Source organism: Bos indicus, chromosome 13 (assembly GCF_029378745.1).
Source record: "Bos indicus isolate NIAB-ARS_2022 breed Sahiwal x Tharparkar chromosome 13, NIAB-ARS_B.indTharparkar_mat_pri_1.0, whole genome shotgun sequence".
NCBI classification, from domain to species: domain Eukaryota; kingdom Metazoa; phylum Chordata; class Mammalia; order Artiodactyla; family Bovidae; genus Bos; species Bos indicus.
Genome location: NC_091772.1, coordinates 53,534,035 through 53,551,373, shown reverse-complemented (window position 1 = coordinate 53,551,373; position 17,339 = coordinate 53,534,035). Strand labels below are relative to the sequence as shown.

Genomic DNA, 17,339 nt, shown 5'->3' with positions numbered 1-17,339 from the left:
GAAGGGAAATTTGGCAATACTGTCACACAAATTAAAATCCTTATACTGTCTAAAGTAGCAATGCCATTTCCAGTGGATATTTCTCCTCTGGGGAGAGTGACACGTGGAAAGGTTATCCCTTCAGCACTGTTTCAGTAGCCCAAGGTTAGGAACAACTTAATGTCCATCAACAAAAGACTCTAAGATGAATGATGGTGTTGCCATATGCTGAGTGTTAAGTAGCTGTTGAAAACCAGGGCAGCTCTAGGTGTTGATATGGAATGAGGGATTTGGGATCATGCGAGTGAAAGTAGGGAGAGTTTTCTAGTCACCTCAGGCTCAGGGTCTGAATGTGAGGGACCTTCTGGACCTTTGGGAAAACAATGAAAAGAGCCTGTTTCATGGTTAACTCAAGGAACTTTTATTCTGCAACTTGTGTGTGCAAGTCTCTTTCATGAAAGGAGTTCCAATGCTGGTGCAGGAAAGAGACTGGCTTGGAATCAGTTTGGGTTCTTAATGGATCCTCTCATTGTCTATGTGACTGTGGTCTGGACTGCTGTCATCTCCTGGCCTCAGCCACCATCTATACATGGGGGTTTGGGAGGATGGTGTCTAGAGACCCATCCTGTTCTGAGAGTCCAGGATTCAGGGTCTTTGTCAGAAAAAATCTAAATAAACACCTTTTCTGCCTCAATAGGGCTGCTCCAGCTCCTAAGTCACCCACATGGAGAACTGTTTCCTTGAGGAGGGACATTCCGAGATGCTGGGAGACTTCAGTGATTATGTGAGTCAATGCGTGAATGACCGAAGAATTTTTTCAACAGATCCTCTGGAAACACCGAACCTCTCGGCATAGTCTTCAATCGGCCATCAGAATAAACGCTGAAACTGTGTCTCTTAGAATCTCTTTTCAGTGCGATAGTCTGAATAGAAAATAAAGAAACACATCTCCCCTCCCTGCCCTGGATGGACTTCTCCTCTTTGGGAGGAAGAGGACATAAGCTTCACGGGAGAGGAGCCCTCGCCTGCTTTGTTCATTGCTGCTTCCACAGCATCCAGGGCAGGGCCTGGCACACAGGAGGTGCTCAGTAAGTGCTGAATAAAGAGAAGACTCAGCCACACTGAGGGTGCACTCTCCAGAGATAAGAAGTGAGGCTTGGCCTGTCAAGGAGCAAGTCACTCAGACTTTCATTCCCTTTATCCCTGGAATCAAAGGACTGAATGTGATGGAAAAGACAAGGACTGTGGAACCAGGTAGACGGGGGATCCAGACTTTTCCCACATTTACCAGCTGTGGGGCCTGGAGCAAATAGCACAACCGTCATGGCCTCAAATACTCTGATTTGTAGAAGGGAGTAAAATCAGTTCATGTCCAGATCACTGTTGTACCGGATACCTTTTTTTGCTCAAAGAGTGAAGGGCATTCTTGTTGACTTGTCAGAGACTGGGAGACGAAGGACACCCTGGCCATACTCACCACTCACAGTGAGATGAGTGCCTGGTCCAGACTTAAACTCCACGTCACCACGTTCTCCTTTCCGGAACTTCACACAGTAGTAGACACCAGTGTCTGCTGGGGTGATGTTACTGATGCGGATGGAACAGTCCATGTTGTTTCTCTTTGTGGCATCTGCAACAGTTGTTACTCTGGGGAAGGGGGCTTCTTTTTGACTGTAGATGAACTCCCGACCTGGCCCAGTTCCCCTGAACCACTTAAAGGGCCCCACAGGGCTCAGGGAGGTCATGGTGCAGTGCAGAGTGGCCGTCTCTCCTGCTGCAACTGACACTGACCTCTCAGGCTGAATCACCTGCAGCTCCCCCTCACCTGCCACTCCTGGAGGAAAACACAAAGCAGTTATTTATTCATCCTCATGTGATCCTGTAGGTTCTCTCAAATGTATATCAACGATCAATAATAGCTTTCATTGTCTGAATGCACCATGAATGGGCCTTAAACTCAGCACACTGCATGTACATTGCATGAAGCTTGCACAATGAGCCTGTAATGTAAGACACTAATCCAAGAGGGGAACCGAGGCACAGAGGTCAGTGATGTGGCAGAGACTGGGACTGAATACTTGAGCCCTCTCTGAAAGTGTCATGATTGACCCAATATTCCTGGGTGTTCACTGTGCCTTCAGGGAGTGCTGCATTCTGTCCTTTGCATTAGGTGGGACCACGTGACCTCTTAGATCACCGAGTTGTGAGGAGAAGTGATGCACGTGTTTTGTATGTTATTCATTAAACTGCAAGTACCTTTATGGGCCAGCTTCTGTCCTTCCCAGAGATCCACATACTTATGATAAAATTGCTCCAACAGCCTGGATACTTGAGTGGCAGTGATGTTCAGAGCTCCCAACATACAATGAATGCTTAGCTTATGAAGATAGTAAAACTTTGTTTCAACTCCTTGGGATTTTTTTCCCATGACACAGTCATGTTATATTAGTTACCTAAGGCAGCTGTAATAAATTATAGAAAATTTAGTGACTAAAAATGACAGTTTTATTATCTTTTGATTCTGGATATGAAGGGACCAAAAACAGAATTACTGGACTAAAATCAAGGAGTCAACTGGGCTACATTCCATCTAGAGGCTCTGATCATTGCCTCTCCAAATTCTTGAGACTATCTACATTCTTTTTCTCAAGGTTTCTATCTTCTTATGGCTCCAATTGTGCTTCCATTGTCACTTGTCCTTTAACTTTGGCTTTCCTGCCTCCTTCTTATAAGATTATACTAGGCTTACATTGATAATTAAGAATATTCTTCCCATAGCAAGATTCTTAATCGCTTTTACAAAATTTTTTTGCCATGTAAAGTAAAACATTCACTGGTGAGTATTAGGACATAGGGCTCTTTGGTGGTCTATGTTTTGTTTACTTGATTTATAACTTGCTTTAATTGAAGTGTATTGATTTACCATGCTGTGTTAATTTTGCAGTATAGAAAGTGACTCAGTTATACATACACATTTTTAATATATTCTCTTCTGTTATTTTTATCACGTGATACTGAATATACTTCTCTGTGCTGTACAGCAGGATCTTGTTTTTTATCCTTTCCATATATAATAGCTTACCTAACCCCTACCCCACCTACCTGGACAACTCAAACTCCGTTCTCTTTGTCTGTGAATCTGTTTCTGTCTCATATGTAGGTACACCTGTCTCTCTATCTCTCTTTGGCCACAACATGCAGCTTGTCAACTGCATTTTTCTAGAAACTTCCATTTCTTTTAGGTTGTTGAATTTGTTCAAATTTAACTGTTCATAGATTTCCTTATTTTTTCTTATACTTGTGTAATACTGGTCTTATGTCTCCTTTTTCATTTCTTATTTTGTTTATTTGAGTTCTCTCTTGTTTTCTTCAGCATTTTCAGTATCTTCTTTTTGAAATTATTGTCTATTAGACTAAAGAGGTCTATTTCATTTTCTTTCTCAGGTGAATTTTCTTGGTCTTGTCTTTTAACTGGGCATGGTTCCTCTGCTTCTTATTCTGGAAGTTTAGGAGAAACAATTATCTCCTGTGGTCTTGGAGGGCTGTTTATACATGGGAACATCCATGTGTAGATTGTGTGGGTTTAATATTTCTGGTGCAAGGGCTGTTTTTAGTACATATACCTGTCACCTCTTTCCTCAGCATGAGCTGGCCATTATTCCCTTATGGGGGTGTGCCCATGTGGTGTCTGATACCCAGTTTGGAGTTCTTGGTGGCAGTGGTGGCTCACGCGTGCCCCCAGAGCACTCGATGGGAGTAGAAGCAGCTCATGACTCCACCTGGAGTCCAGGATTGACAGGGGCAAAACAACTGTTCCAAAGTGGGGGTGAGCTTCAAACCCTGCCCCGTCCTTACCAGCAGACAAACAGGCTGGGAAGCGTAGGGCAGTTGCAGTGACCATCTGTGCGTATCTCTCCATGTTCTAGCTGCTGCAAACTGGTTGCTACACTCTCCTTCAAGGCTCTGAGGTTCCCCATATCCCAGCTGATCTCCTTGCCATTGGGGGTACTTCCCAGGTTACAGGAAACTTTCCTCTTTCATAGCTCCCTCCCAAGTGTACAGGTCCCATCCTGATTCCTTTCTTTCTTCTTTTCTTCTCTTTTGTCTTACCCAGATACAAAGAGATTTTATTGCCCTTTCAGATGTCTGAGATCCTCTGCCAGCATTCAGTAGACATTCTGTGAGAATCATTCCACATGTAGATGTGTTTTTGATGTATTTGTGGGAGGAGGTGAGCTTCACATCCTAGCACTCAGCAGTTTTGATGTTCCTCCTATGTCAGGGGGCTATTTTGTGTCTCAAGTTACATAAACCAGTTGCCATAACAAAAAATCTATATATGTGTCATTGTCACACACGAAGAATGGCAAGGCAACTTATTGAAATTGAAAGAAATGCTCTTCAAACTGTGTAAAATTAAACTAGGTCAGTGACAGAAGAGGAAATAAAATAGTCACAGGCACATAGAAATCAAACAACATTCTCTTCAAAAATCAACATGTCAAGGAAGAAATCACAAGAGAAATTAAAAAACACTTGGAGACAAATGAAAACATAAATACATACTATGAATACATATGAGATGCACAGAAAGCAGCCCTAATGGGAAATTTATAGCTGAAAATGCAGGCATTGAAGAACTTTACACTGCAAGAAACTAGAGAAAGAAGAGGAAAATAAACCCTAAACTGAAAGTTTGCAAATGAAAGAAAATAGCTGAGATTATTGAAGAGAAAAGTAAAATGTGAATAGTATAGCAGAGAAAATCCACAAGCCAAGAGGGGTTCTTCAAAAAGATCAACAGAATTAAGCAAATTTAGCTAGATTGCCTAAGGGAAAAAAGCAGAGTGTGGCAACCCAAATAATTAAAATCAGAAATAAAAAACATACTAATAATGTCAAAGTAATAAAAGGGATTTTAAAACAGTTCTATGAATGATTAAACACCAAAAAAATTGGATAACATAGGTAAATTGGACAAATTCTTGTAAGGACACAATACTGAAGCTGAATTATGAAGAAATAAAAAATTAGAGTAGACCTGTAACTAGCAATCAGATTCAATTAATAATAAAAAAAACCTCCCAACAAAGAAAGGCCCCAAATTACTTGTCTTCTCCAGTGAATGCTTCCAAACTTTTAAAGAAAACTAACAGTATTCTTCTTCAAACTCTTCAAAAAAGTCTTAAGAGGTGGGAGGACTTCTCAACTTTTTCAGAGTTCTATTGGCATTTTCCAGATATCACAGTGACATAAAGGCATAACAAGAAAGTACAGACCAATATCTCCCTTTTTCAAATTCTTTTCTCATTTAGGCTGCTACATAATATTGAGCAGATTTTCATATGCTATACAGTAGTTCTTCATTAGTTATCCATTTTAGACACAACAGTCTGTATATGTCAGTCCCAAGCTCCCTATCTATCCCTCTCCCTAACCCTTCTGCCCTCATAACCATAAATTTATTCTCTAAGTCTGAAAGAAACATAAGGTTTATGTTTTGTAAATAAGTTCATTTGTCTCATATTTTATCCCATATTTTAGTGTTATCTTATATTTCTCTTTCTCTCTCTGACTCACTTCACTCAGTATGACAATTTCTTGGGCCACTCATATTGCTTCAAATGGCATTATTTCATTCTTTTTAATGGATGAGTAATGATCCATTGCATATATGTACTAAGACTGTACAATGGAGGATAGACAGTCTCTTCAGTAAATGGTGCAGGGAAAACAGGATAGCTACATGTTAAAAAAATGAAAAAAATGAAATTAGAACATTCTCTAATACCATAAACAAAAATAAACTCAAACTAGTTTAAAGACATAAATTTAATACCAGACACAATAAAACACAGCAAAATAAAGACAAAACATTCCTTGAATTAAAAGCATCAATATCTTTTCCCATCCATCTCCAAGAAGTAAAAACAAAGATAAACAAATTAGACATAATCACTCTCAAAAGCTTTTGTGCAGCAAAGAAACAATAAACAAAATGAAAAGATAACCACATTTTGGAAGAAAATAATTGCACATAATGTGACCAACAAAGGATTAGAATCCAAAATTTACAGACAGGTCATACAGCTCAGTAACCAAAACAAACAAACAACCCAAACAAAAAAATGGAGAAAAAACCTAAATAGACATTTCTCCAAAGAAGACATACAGATGACCAAAAAGCACATAAAAAGCTGCTCAACATTGCTAGAGAAATGCAAATCAAAACTACAAAAAGATATCACCTCATATCAGTTCGAATGGCCATCATCAAAAAATCCACAAACAATAAATGCTGGAGAGGGTGTGGAGAGAAGGGAACCCTCCTACACTGCTGGTGGGAATGTAAACTGGTACAGCCACTGTGGAGAATAGTATGAAAGTTCCTTGGAAAACTAAAAATAGAGCTATCATATGATCCACTTCTGGGCATAAATCTGCAGAAAAACATGATCCAAAAGGATATATGTGCTGCAGTGTTCATAGTAGCACTATCCACAATAGCCAAGACGTGGAAGTAATGTAAATCTCTATTGATAGAAGAATGGACACAGACCAATAACTCACATGACTGTTGATGCAGCAATCCTCAATAAAATGCTAGAAAATCCAATTCAATAACATATTAAAAGAATTATGCACCAGGACAAACTGGGATATATTGCTGGAATATAAAAATGGTTCAGCCTATGAAAATATATGCACTGGTGTGTTGCAGTCCATGGGGGCACAAAGAATCAGGCATGACGTGGCAACTAAACAGCAATATGAAAATCAAACCATATATTTTGCCACTTTAATAGAATAAAGAGAAAAAAATTGATGCTGAAAAAGCACTTAACAAAAGTTAACATTTTTTGTGATAAGAAGTCAATAAACTAGGAATAGATGGAAAATTGCCCAATAAATGAAGTTGTATATGAAAAACCCACATTAACAGCCTCATTTATGGTGAAATTCTGAAAGCTTTCCCCCTAAAGTCAGGAACAAGGCATGCGCATTTTTGCCACTTCTAGTCAACACAATACTGGAAATTCAGAGAAAAGCGATTAATTAAGTAATATGAATAAAATGTATTCAAAATGGAAAGAAGTGAAATGATCTTGTTTGTGTGTGACATGATTTCCATGTAGCAATTCTAAAGATTCCGACATTAAAAACTGGTAAATCTAGCAAGTAAATTCGGCAAAGTTTTGAGATACAAAGTCAACACACAAAAATCAGTTTTTTTTCCTACATACTGCTACTGCTAAGTCACTTCAGTAGTGTCCAACTCTGTGCGACCCCACAGACGGCAGCCCACCAGGCTCCCCCGTCCCTGGGATTCTCCTGGCAAGAACATTGGAGTGGGCTGCCATTTCCTTCTCCAATGCATGAAAGTGAAAAGTGAAAGTGAAGTCGCTCAGTAGTGTCCGACTCCTAGCAACCCCATGGACTGCAGCCTACCAGGCTCCTCAGTCCATGGGATTTTCCAGGCAAGAGTACTGGAGTGGGGTGCCATTGCCTTCTCCGTTTCTACATACTAGTGACAATGAATCCGAAAAAGAACTTATAATAGCTACATATTAGCTAAGTATAAAATACCTAGGAGTCAATTTCATAATGGAAATGAAAGACCTGCACATCACAAAGTACAAAAACAATATTGTACCTAGGAAATCCTAAAGATGGAAAAGGAGAAGGAAATGGCAGAAGGAAAGGGATCGCACAAAGTCGGACACGACTGAAGTGACTTAGCAGCAGTAGCAGCAGCAGCAAAGATGCCACCAGAGGATGAAACTGGAGTCTATTATACAGAGTGAAGTAAGTCAGAAAGAAAAACACCAATATAGTATATTAGCATATATATATGGAGTTTAGAAAGATGGTAATGATGACCCTATATGTGAGATAGCAAAAGAGACACAGATATAAAGAACAGACTTTTGTACTCTGTGGGAGAAGGTGAGGGTGGGAAGATTTGGGAGAACAGCATTGAAACATGTATATTACCATATGTGAAATAGATGACCAATCCAAGGTTGATGCATGAAACAGGGCACTCAAAGCCAGTGCACTGGGACAACCCTGAGGGATGGGATGGGGAGGGAGGTGGGAGGGGGGTACAGGATTGGGGACACATGTACACCCATGGCTGATTCATGTCAATGTATGGCAAAAACCACTACAATATTGTAAAGTAATCAGCCTCCAATTAAAATAAATAAATAAATAAAAAAAAGTTTATATAAAAAAAGTTTATAGACCACTGAGTCTCACCACCAAAGATTCCAATTTAATTAGACTTGGATATATACTGAGCATGAGGATTTTAAAAGTACTTAGGTTGCTTCTACCTCTACAAGGTTGAGAACTTCTGATCTAAGTCAGATCTTTCATTCAAAGGTGACTTGTGTGTATGCCATGATCCCTAAGTGATCAAGGGCAAATGCCGAAGAACCTAAAGAGATCAGAGGTGTAAAGATATGAAAAGCCTACTGTAGCTATAGGCAACTTGTTTTCCCCATTATTTCTGATAATTATTCCTCACATATAGTCTCTCCTCACTATAGAGCTTAGCCTATTAAAATATTGTTTCTGATCCAAACTCACACTTGCATACTTTGCTTTTGGGGTGAAATCACTGCTCTATTTTCTGTCTTCTGTTCATCTTACTCAATACTCATCTGACTCAATACTGGTCAGTAAAATTCTCTTTGCCCTAAATGCTCAGCTGTTCAATTTATACTTCTCAAGCCCTTGGTGTACTAGCTTCTTTACTCACTCATGATCAACATATTACTGCTTTGTTTGTTTGCATTTTATCCTTCAATAACTCTTTAATGAACTCACTGTAATAAATTCTCTTCATTAAAGTGAAAAAACAACAAACAAATGAACAAAAAGATGCCACCAGAAAACTAATAGAATTCATCAATGGATTTGGTAAAGTTGCAGGATATAAAATTAATACATAGAAATCTGTTACATTTCTATACAACAACAAAAGATCAGAAAGAAAAATGAAAGAAACCATCCCATTTACCATCACATCAGAAAAAATACAATACCAAAAAATCAACATTCTTAAGGAGATATAAGACATGTACTCTGAAAACTATAAGATGCTGTTGAAAGAAACCAAAGAAGGCACATGTCATTGAGTTGCTAATTTGTGTCCAATTCTTTGCAAACCCATGGACTGCAGCATGCCAAGCTCCCCTTTCACTATCTCCCAGAGTTTTCTCAAATTCATGTCCATTGAGTCAGTGATGCTAACTATCTCATCTTCTGCTGCCCCCTTCTTCTTTTGCCTTCAATCTTTCCCAGCATCAGGATCTAGGACTGGAGTTTCAGCTTCAGCATCAGTCCTTTTAATGAATATTCAGAGTTGATTTCCTTTAGGATTGACTGCTTTGATCTCCTTGCAGTCCAAGGGACTCTCAAGAGTCTTCTCCAGGACCACAATTCAAAGCATCAATTCTTCAGTGCTCAGCCTTCTTTATGGTCCAACTCTCACATCTGTGCATGACTAATGGAAAAGTCACAGCTTTGACTATACAGATCTTTGTCACCAAAATGATGCTTTTGGTTTTTAATATGCTGTCTTTTCTTCCAAAGAGCATATTTTAATGTCATGGTTGCTGTCACCATCCATGGTGACTTTGGAGCCCAAGAAAATAAAATCTATCACTGCTTCCACCTTTCTCCCATTGTGTTTGTCCTGAAGTGATGGGATCAGATGTCATGATCTTAGTTTTTTGAATTTAGAGTTTCAAGTCAGCTTTTTCACTCTCCTCTTTTACCCTCATCAAGAGGCTCTTTACTTCCTCTTCACTTTCTGCCATTAGAGTGCTATTATCTGCATATCTGAGGCTGTTGATATTTCTCCCAACAGTCTTGATTCCAGCTTGTGATTCATCCAGCCCAGCATTTCACATGATGTACTCTGCATACAAGTTAAATGAGCAGGGTGACAATATACAGCCTTGACGTACTCCTTTCCCAATTTGGAATCAGTCTGTTGTTCCATGTTCAGTTCTAACTGTTGCTTCTGGAGACACATACAGGTTTCTCAGAGGACAATTAAGGTGTATGGTATTCCCATCCCTTTAAGAATTTTCCACAGTTTGTTGTGATCCACACAGTCAATGGCTTTAGGCTAGTTGATGAAACAGAAGTAGATGTTTTTCTGGAATTTCCTTGCTTTCTCTATGATCCAATGAATGCTAGCAATTTGATCTCTGGTTCTTCACATAAGGAAAGATATACCACATTCTCAGATTGGAAGGATGAATATTGTTTAAGTGACTATACTACCCTTAACCCCACCATAGAGCCACTGAGCAGATGACCCACAAACTGCAGAACAATTATGCCAAATAAATTCTCACACTGTTAAGTTCTAGGACCCACAACAGATTTCCCAACCTGGGGATCTGGCAAAGGGACAGAGAATCCCCAGGGAATTTGACTTTGGAGGCCAGCAGGATTTGATTACAGAACTTCCACAGGACTGGGGAAACAGACTCTTGGCACAAACTAAACCTTGCGTGCACCAGAACCCAGGAGAAAGGAGCAGTGACCCCACAAGAGACTGATCCAGACTTGCCTGTGAGTGTAGAAGAGTTTCCAGCAGAGGTGTGAGTTGACAGTGGCCTGCTGCAGCGTCAGGGGCACTGAATACAACAGTGCCTGCAAAAGACCTTTTGAAGCAGGTCACCATTATCTTCATTACTCCCACCATAGTTTGGTCTCAGGTCAAATAACAGGGAGGGCACAACAACAGAAAATTGGATTAAAGATTTACTGAGCATGGCCCCACCCATCAGAACAAGACCCAGTTTTTCCCCACAGTCAGTTCTCCCATCAGGAAGCTTCCATAAGGTTCTTATCTTTATCCTTCAGAGGGCAGAGAGAATGAAAACCGCAATCACAGAAAACTAATCAAACTGATCACATGGACCATAGCTTTGTCTAACTCAGTGAACTATGAGCCATGCCATGTAGGGCCATCCAAGGTGGATGGGTCATGGTGGAGAGTTCTGACAAAATGTGGTCCACTGGAGAAGGGAATGACAAACCACTTCAGTATTCGTCCCTTGAGAACTTCATGAACAGTATGAAAAGGCAAAAAGATATGACACTGAAAGCTGAACTCCCCCAGTTGGTAGGTGCCCAATATTGCTACTGGAGAAGAGTGGGGAAATAACTCCAGAAAGAAGAGACAGAGCCAAAGCAAAAACAATGAACACTTGTGGATGTGACTGGTGATGGAAGTAAAGTCTGATGCTATAAAGAACAATATTGCATAGGAACCTGGTATGTTAGGTCCACAAATCAAGGTAAATTGGAAGTGGTCATACAGGAGATGGCAAGAGTGAACATTGACATTTGAGGAACCAGTGAACTAAAATGGACTGGAATAGGTGAATCTAATTCAGGTGATCATTATACCTACTACTGTGGGCAAGAATATCTTAGAAGAAATGGAGTAGCCCTTAGAGTAAACAAGAGTCCAAAATGCAGTACTTGGGTGCAATCTGAAAAATGACAGAATGATCTCTGTTCATTCTCAAGGCAAGCCATTCAATATCACAGTAATCCAAGTCTATGTCCCAAACACTAATGCTAAAGGTCTGAATACAAAGCCACTAAGGTCTGAATACAAGACTTTCTAGAACTAACACTCCAAAAAGATGTCCTTGTCATCATGGGAGACTGGAATGCAAAAGTAGGAAGTCAAGAGATACCTGGAGTAACAGGCAAATTTGGCCTTGGAGTACAAAATGAAGAGGGCAAAGGCTAACAAAATTTTCCCAAGAGAATGCACTGGTCATAGCAAACACCTTCTTCCGACAACACAAGAGAAGACTCTACACATGGACATCACCAGATGGTCAATATTGAAATCAGACTGATTATATTATTTGCAGCCAAAGATGGAGAAGCTCTATACAGTCAGCAAAAATAAGACTGGGAGCTGACTGTCGCTTAGATTCAGACTTAAATGGAAGAAAATAGGGAAAACCACTAGACCATTCAGGTATGACCTAAATCAGATCCCTTACAATTATACAGTGGAAGTGACAAATAGATTCCCGGGATAAGATCTGATAGGCAGAGTGCCTGAAGAATTATGGACAGAGTTTCATGACATTGTACAGGGAGCAGTGATCAAGACCACCCCCAAGAAAAAGAAATGAAATAAGGCAAAATGGTTGTCTGAGGAGGCCTTACAGATAGTTGAGAAAAGAAGAGAAGCTTAAGGCAAAGGAGAACAGGAAAGATATACCCATTTGAATGCAGAGTTCCAAAGACTATCAAGGAGAGATAAGAAAACCTTCCTTAGTGATCAATGCAAAGAAATAGAGGACAACAACAGAATGAGAAAGACTGTAGAGATCTTTTCAAGATCATTAGAGATACTAAGTTAACACTTCATGAAAAGATGACTTCAATAAAGGATAGAAATGGTATGGACGTAACAGAAGCAGAAGATATTAAGAAGAGGTAGCAAGAATACACAGAAGAACTATACAAAAAAGATCTTCATGACCCAGATAAGCATGATGGTGTGATCACTCACCTAGAGCCAGACATCCTGGAATGTGAAGTCAAGTGGGCCTTAGGAAGCATCACTACGAACAAAGCTAGTGGAGGTGATGGAATTCCAGTTGAGCTATTTCAAATCCTAAAAGATGATGCTGTGAAAGTGCTGTACTCAGTATGCCAGCAAATTTGGAAAACTCAGCAGTGGCCACAGGCCTGGAAAAGGTCAGTTTTAATTCCAGTGTCAAAGAAAGGCAATGACAAAGAATGCTCGAACTACCACACAATTGCACTCATCTCACACGCTGCTGCTGCTGCTGCTAAGTCGCTTCAGTCGTGTCCGACTCTGTGCGACCCCATAGATGGCAGCCAACCAGGCTCCCCTGTTCCTGGGATTCTCCAGGCAAGAACACTGGAGTAGGTTGCCATTTCCTTCTCCACATCTCACATGCTAGCAAAGTAATACTCAAACTTCTCCAAGCCAGGCTTCAATGGTACATGAACTGTGAACTTATAGATGTTCAAGTTGGATTTAGAAAAGGCAGAGTAACCAGAGATCAAATTGCCAATATCTGGTGGTACATCAAAAAGAAAAAGAGTTCCAGACAAACATCTACTTCTGCTTTATTGACTATGTCAAGCCTTTTGACTGTGTGGATCACAATAAACTGTGGAAAATTCTGAAAGAGATGGGAATACCAGACCACCTGACCTGCCTCATGAGAAATCTGTGTGCAGGTCAAGAAGCAATAGTTAGACCTGAATATGGAACAACAGACTGGTTCCAAATTGAGAAAGGAGCACGTCAAAGCTGTATATTGTCACCCTGCTTATTTAACTTATATGCAGAGTACATCATGCAAAATGCCAGGCTGGATGAAGCACAAGCTGAAACCAAAATAGCAGGGATAAATATCAATAACCTCAGATAGGCAGATGACATCACCCTTAAGGCAAGAAGTGAAGAAGAACTAAAGAACCTCTTGATGAAAATGAAAGAGGAGAGTGAAAAAGTTGACTTAAAACTCAACATTCAAAAAACTAAGATCAGGGCTACTGGTCCCATCACTTTAGGCAAATAGATAGGGAAACAATGGAAACAGTGACAGACTTTACTTTCTTGGGCTCCAAAATCACTGCAGATGGTGACTGCAGCCATGAAATTAAAAGGTGCTTGCTCCTTGCAAGAATAGCTATGACAAGCCTAGACAGCATATTAAAAAGCAGAGACATTACTTTACCAACAAAGGTCCATCTAGTCAAAGCTATGGTTTTTCCAGTGGTCACGTATGGATGTGAGAGTTGGACTATAAAGAAAGCTGAGTGAGGAAGAACTGATGCTTTTGAACTGTGGTGTGGGAGAAGACTCTTGAGAGTCCCTTGGACTGCAAGGAGATCAAAGCAGTCAATCTTAAAGGAAATCAGTCCTGAATATTCATTGGAAGGACTGATACTGAAGCTGAAACTCCAATACTTTGGCCACCTGATGCAAAAAACTCACTGACTGGAAAGACCCTGATGCTGGGAAAGATTGAAAGCAGGAGGAGAAGGGGACAACAGAAGATAAAATGGATGGCATCACCAACTCAATGGATATGAGTTCATGCAAGCTCCGGGAGTTGTTGATGGACAGGGAAGCCTCGAATGCTGCAATCCATGGGGTTGGAAAGAGTCGGACATGACTGAGTGACTGAACTCACTGACTGACCCAAAGTAATTTATAGAGTTAATGCAATGTATTGCATTGTATATATGCAAGTGTATAGCACAAGGAACTCTGGCCAATGTTATATAGCAGTCTGGATGGGAGGAGAATTAGTGTGAGAATGGATACAAATGTACATATGGCTAAGTCCCTATACTGTCTACCTGAAACTATCATAGTATTGTTAATTGAGTATATTCCAATACAAAACAAAACGTTTAAAAAAAGAATCTGGGTGATTGATTATGACTGGACAGCAAGTTATGAGTTGAATAGCCAGGAGTCACCATTGGGCCAATTATTTCACTACAGGTTCAAGCTATCCACTTGATTTCTCTGCCTCATTGACTATCCAATTTCTGAAGATATAGAGAAATACAAACACAATCCCTCTTATCTGAAATGTTGTATTAAGCAAGCATGGGTTTCATTCCAGGGATGTAAATAAGAGGAGCAGGCTGCTTGGCCCCAAAACAAACCCTGGGTTCTTTTCTATTTCTTCCCTATTCCTTTGTAGTTCAACTTTGCAGAGTTGAGCTGATAAACCCATGCACTCAGCACTACTTGTAACCAGTCATACCTCCCAAGGAGGGGACATACTATTACAGGGCAGGTCTTATGATGTGCCAACAGCTTCAGATGATTTAGATTGTTAGGTCTGGAGAGAAGAAGTGAGGTTGGGGAAGTTGAACTGCTAAGACAAAAGTGGGAAGAAACGTGAGAGAACTTTGGAGGGAGAAATGGAGGGACAGGAAGAGGTAGAAGAGACTAGGGGTCAGAAGGGTGAGAGGCGCCAGGAGATTGCAAACATTCTGCCAACTGTATGTCAGCAACTCTCCAATTACCTCTCTGGTCCAGGCATTTTTCCAGAACTCTGAACTTGCATGTCCAACTATCAACTTGTCATACTTTCTGGACAGAAATAAACATCTCACAGTTAACACGTCTAACACTGAGGTGAATTTCCCCCCTACCCTCTATATTTCAGCTGAGCCACAGTTTTTCTTTCAGATGCCCAGTTATCAAAACCTTGAAGTTTTTCTCTCCCATTCCAAGTCCCATGCATCAGAAAATCCTATTGCCTCCTCTTCAGTGTGCATCCAGTATCTGACCTCTTTCTCTTATCTCTACTAGCTACTGTTCAGTGCAAGCCATTTTTACTTTTTTTGAATGAATGTTATGACTTCAAATGCTCTAGTTGCTTCTATCAACGTCCTGCATAGTCTCTGCTGTGCTGTGCTGTGCTTCATCGCTCAGTTGTGTGCAATTCTTTGCGACCCTATTGACTGTAGCCCACCAGGTTCCTCTGTCCATGGGGATTCTCCAGGCAAGAATACTGGAGCAGGTTGCCATGCGATTCCAGGGCATCTTCCCAACCCAGGGCTCCCTCATTGCAGGTGGATTCTTTACCTTCTGAGCCACCAGGGAAGCCTAAGAATACTGGAGTGGGTAGCCTATCCCTTCTCCAGGGGATCTTCTGTCCCAGGAATTGAACCAGAGTCTCTTGCATTGTGGGTGGATTCTTCACCAGCTGAGCTACAGGGAAGCTCCCTGTGTCTATTCTCAATCAAATGCTCAAATAAATTAAAACTCATGTCAGATCAAGTCACTTCTCTCTTCAAAGCCGCAATGGCAATACTTTCACTCAGAGCAAAAGCCCAAATCCTTCAGCACAGGAGGATGATTCTATTCTCAGGGCCTCTGCACATGCTGCTCCCTGTCAGGAAGGCTCCTCCCCGAGATAACCACAATGCTCATCCCAGAACTTTCTTTCAAACTGCCCCATCTCTGTGATGCCCATGCAAGACTACCAGGTTTAAAATACATCCCACCCAACAAATTCTCCCAATTCAGTTATCCAATTATTCTTTGTTTTGTTTTCTTTTTAATTTTTTATTTTGTATTGGGGTACAGCCAATTAAAAAACAATGCTGTAATAGTTTCAGGTGAACAGTGAAGGGACTCAGCCATACATATGCATATATATGTATATGTATATACCATATATGCATATGCATATATTCACCCCCAACCTCCCCTCTCATACAGGCTTCCCCATAACATTGAGCAGAGTTCCATGTGCTATACAGCTGATTTTACGTTTTAAGTACAGCAGACTGTACATGTCCATCCCAAACTGTACCACTATCCCTTCCCCCCATTCTTCTTCCCACAACCGTAAGCTCATTCTTGAAGTCTGTATGTTTCTGTTTTGTAGTTCATTTGTATCATGTCTTTATGGATTCCACATATAAGAGATGTCATGATATTTCTCCTTCTCTGACTTACTTCATTCAGTATGATACTCTCTAGGTCCATCCATGTTGTTCCAAATGACATTATTTCATTCCTTTTATGGCTGAGGACTATTCGACCATATATACATACCACATCTTTATCCATTCCTCTGCTGATGGATGTTTAGCTTGCTTCCATGTCTTGGCTATTGTAAACAGTGCTGCAGTGAACACTGGGGTGCATGTATCTTTTCAGATCATGTCCAGGACTGGGATTGCAGGGTCATATGGTAGCTCATGTCCGGATATATGCCCAGGACTGGGATTGCAGGGTGGTAGCTCTATTTTTAGTTTTCTAAGGAACCTCCATACTGTTCTCTGGGGCTTCCCAGGTGGCACAGTGGTAAAGGCCAACACAAGAGACCCAAGAGACATGGGTTCAATCTCTGGGTCAGGAAGATCCCATGAGTAGGGAATGGCAACCAACTCCTGTATTCTTGCCTGAAAAATTCCATGGACAGAGGAGCCTGGTGGGCTATAGTCCAAGAGTCACAAAGAGCCAGACATCACTGAGCAACTGAGTGAATACTGTTCTCTGTAGTAGCGGTGCCAATTTACATTCCTACCAACAGTGCAGGAGGGTTCCCGTCTCCCCACACTGGCTCCAGAATTTATTGTTTGTGGGTTTTTGATGAAAGCCATTCACCAATATGAAGTGATATCTCACTTTAGTTTTGATTTGCATTTTATTACATTGACATCTTTTCAAGTACCTATTGGCCAACTGTATGTCTTCTTTGGAGAGATGTCTATTTAGGTCTTCTGCTAATTTTTTGAGTGTTTTTTTTGCTTTGGTTCTATGAAGTGTCATGAGCTGTTTGTAA

At 40.6% G+C, this 17,339-nt stretch overlaps 1 protein-coding gene across 4 annotated transcripts in view; it reads right to left on the bottom strand.

The window, feature by feature from the left end:
• SIRPB1 (signal regulatory protein beta 1) overlaps positions 1 to 17,339 on the bottom strand; it is a 150,151-nt gene that overhangs the window by 16,876 nt on the left and 115,936 nt on the right. For 2 of the 4 annotated variants that reach the window (XM_070801223.1, XM_070801224.1), the window contains exon 2: positions 1,457 to 1,813. In XM_070801223.1, coding sequence (XP_070657324.1) covers positions 1,457 to 1,813 — 357 coding nt within the window. Of the gene's footprint in view, positions 1 to 1,456; positions 1,814 to 2,235; positions 4,900 to 17,339 lie in introns of those variants that run through there. The other 2 variants (XM_070801221.1, XM_019972677.2) reach the window with 2 other exon arrangements.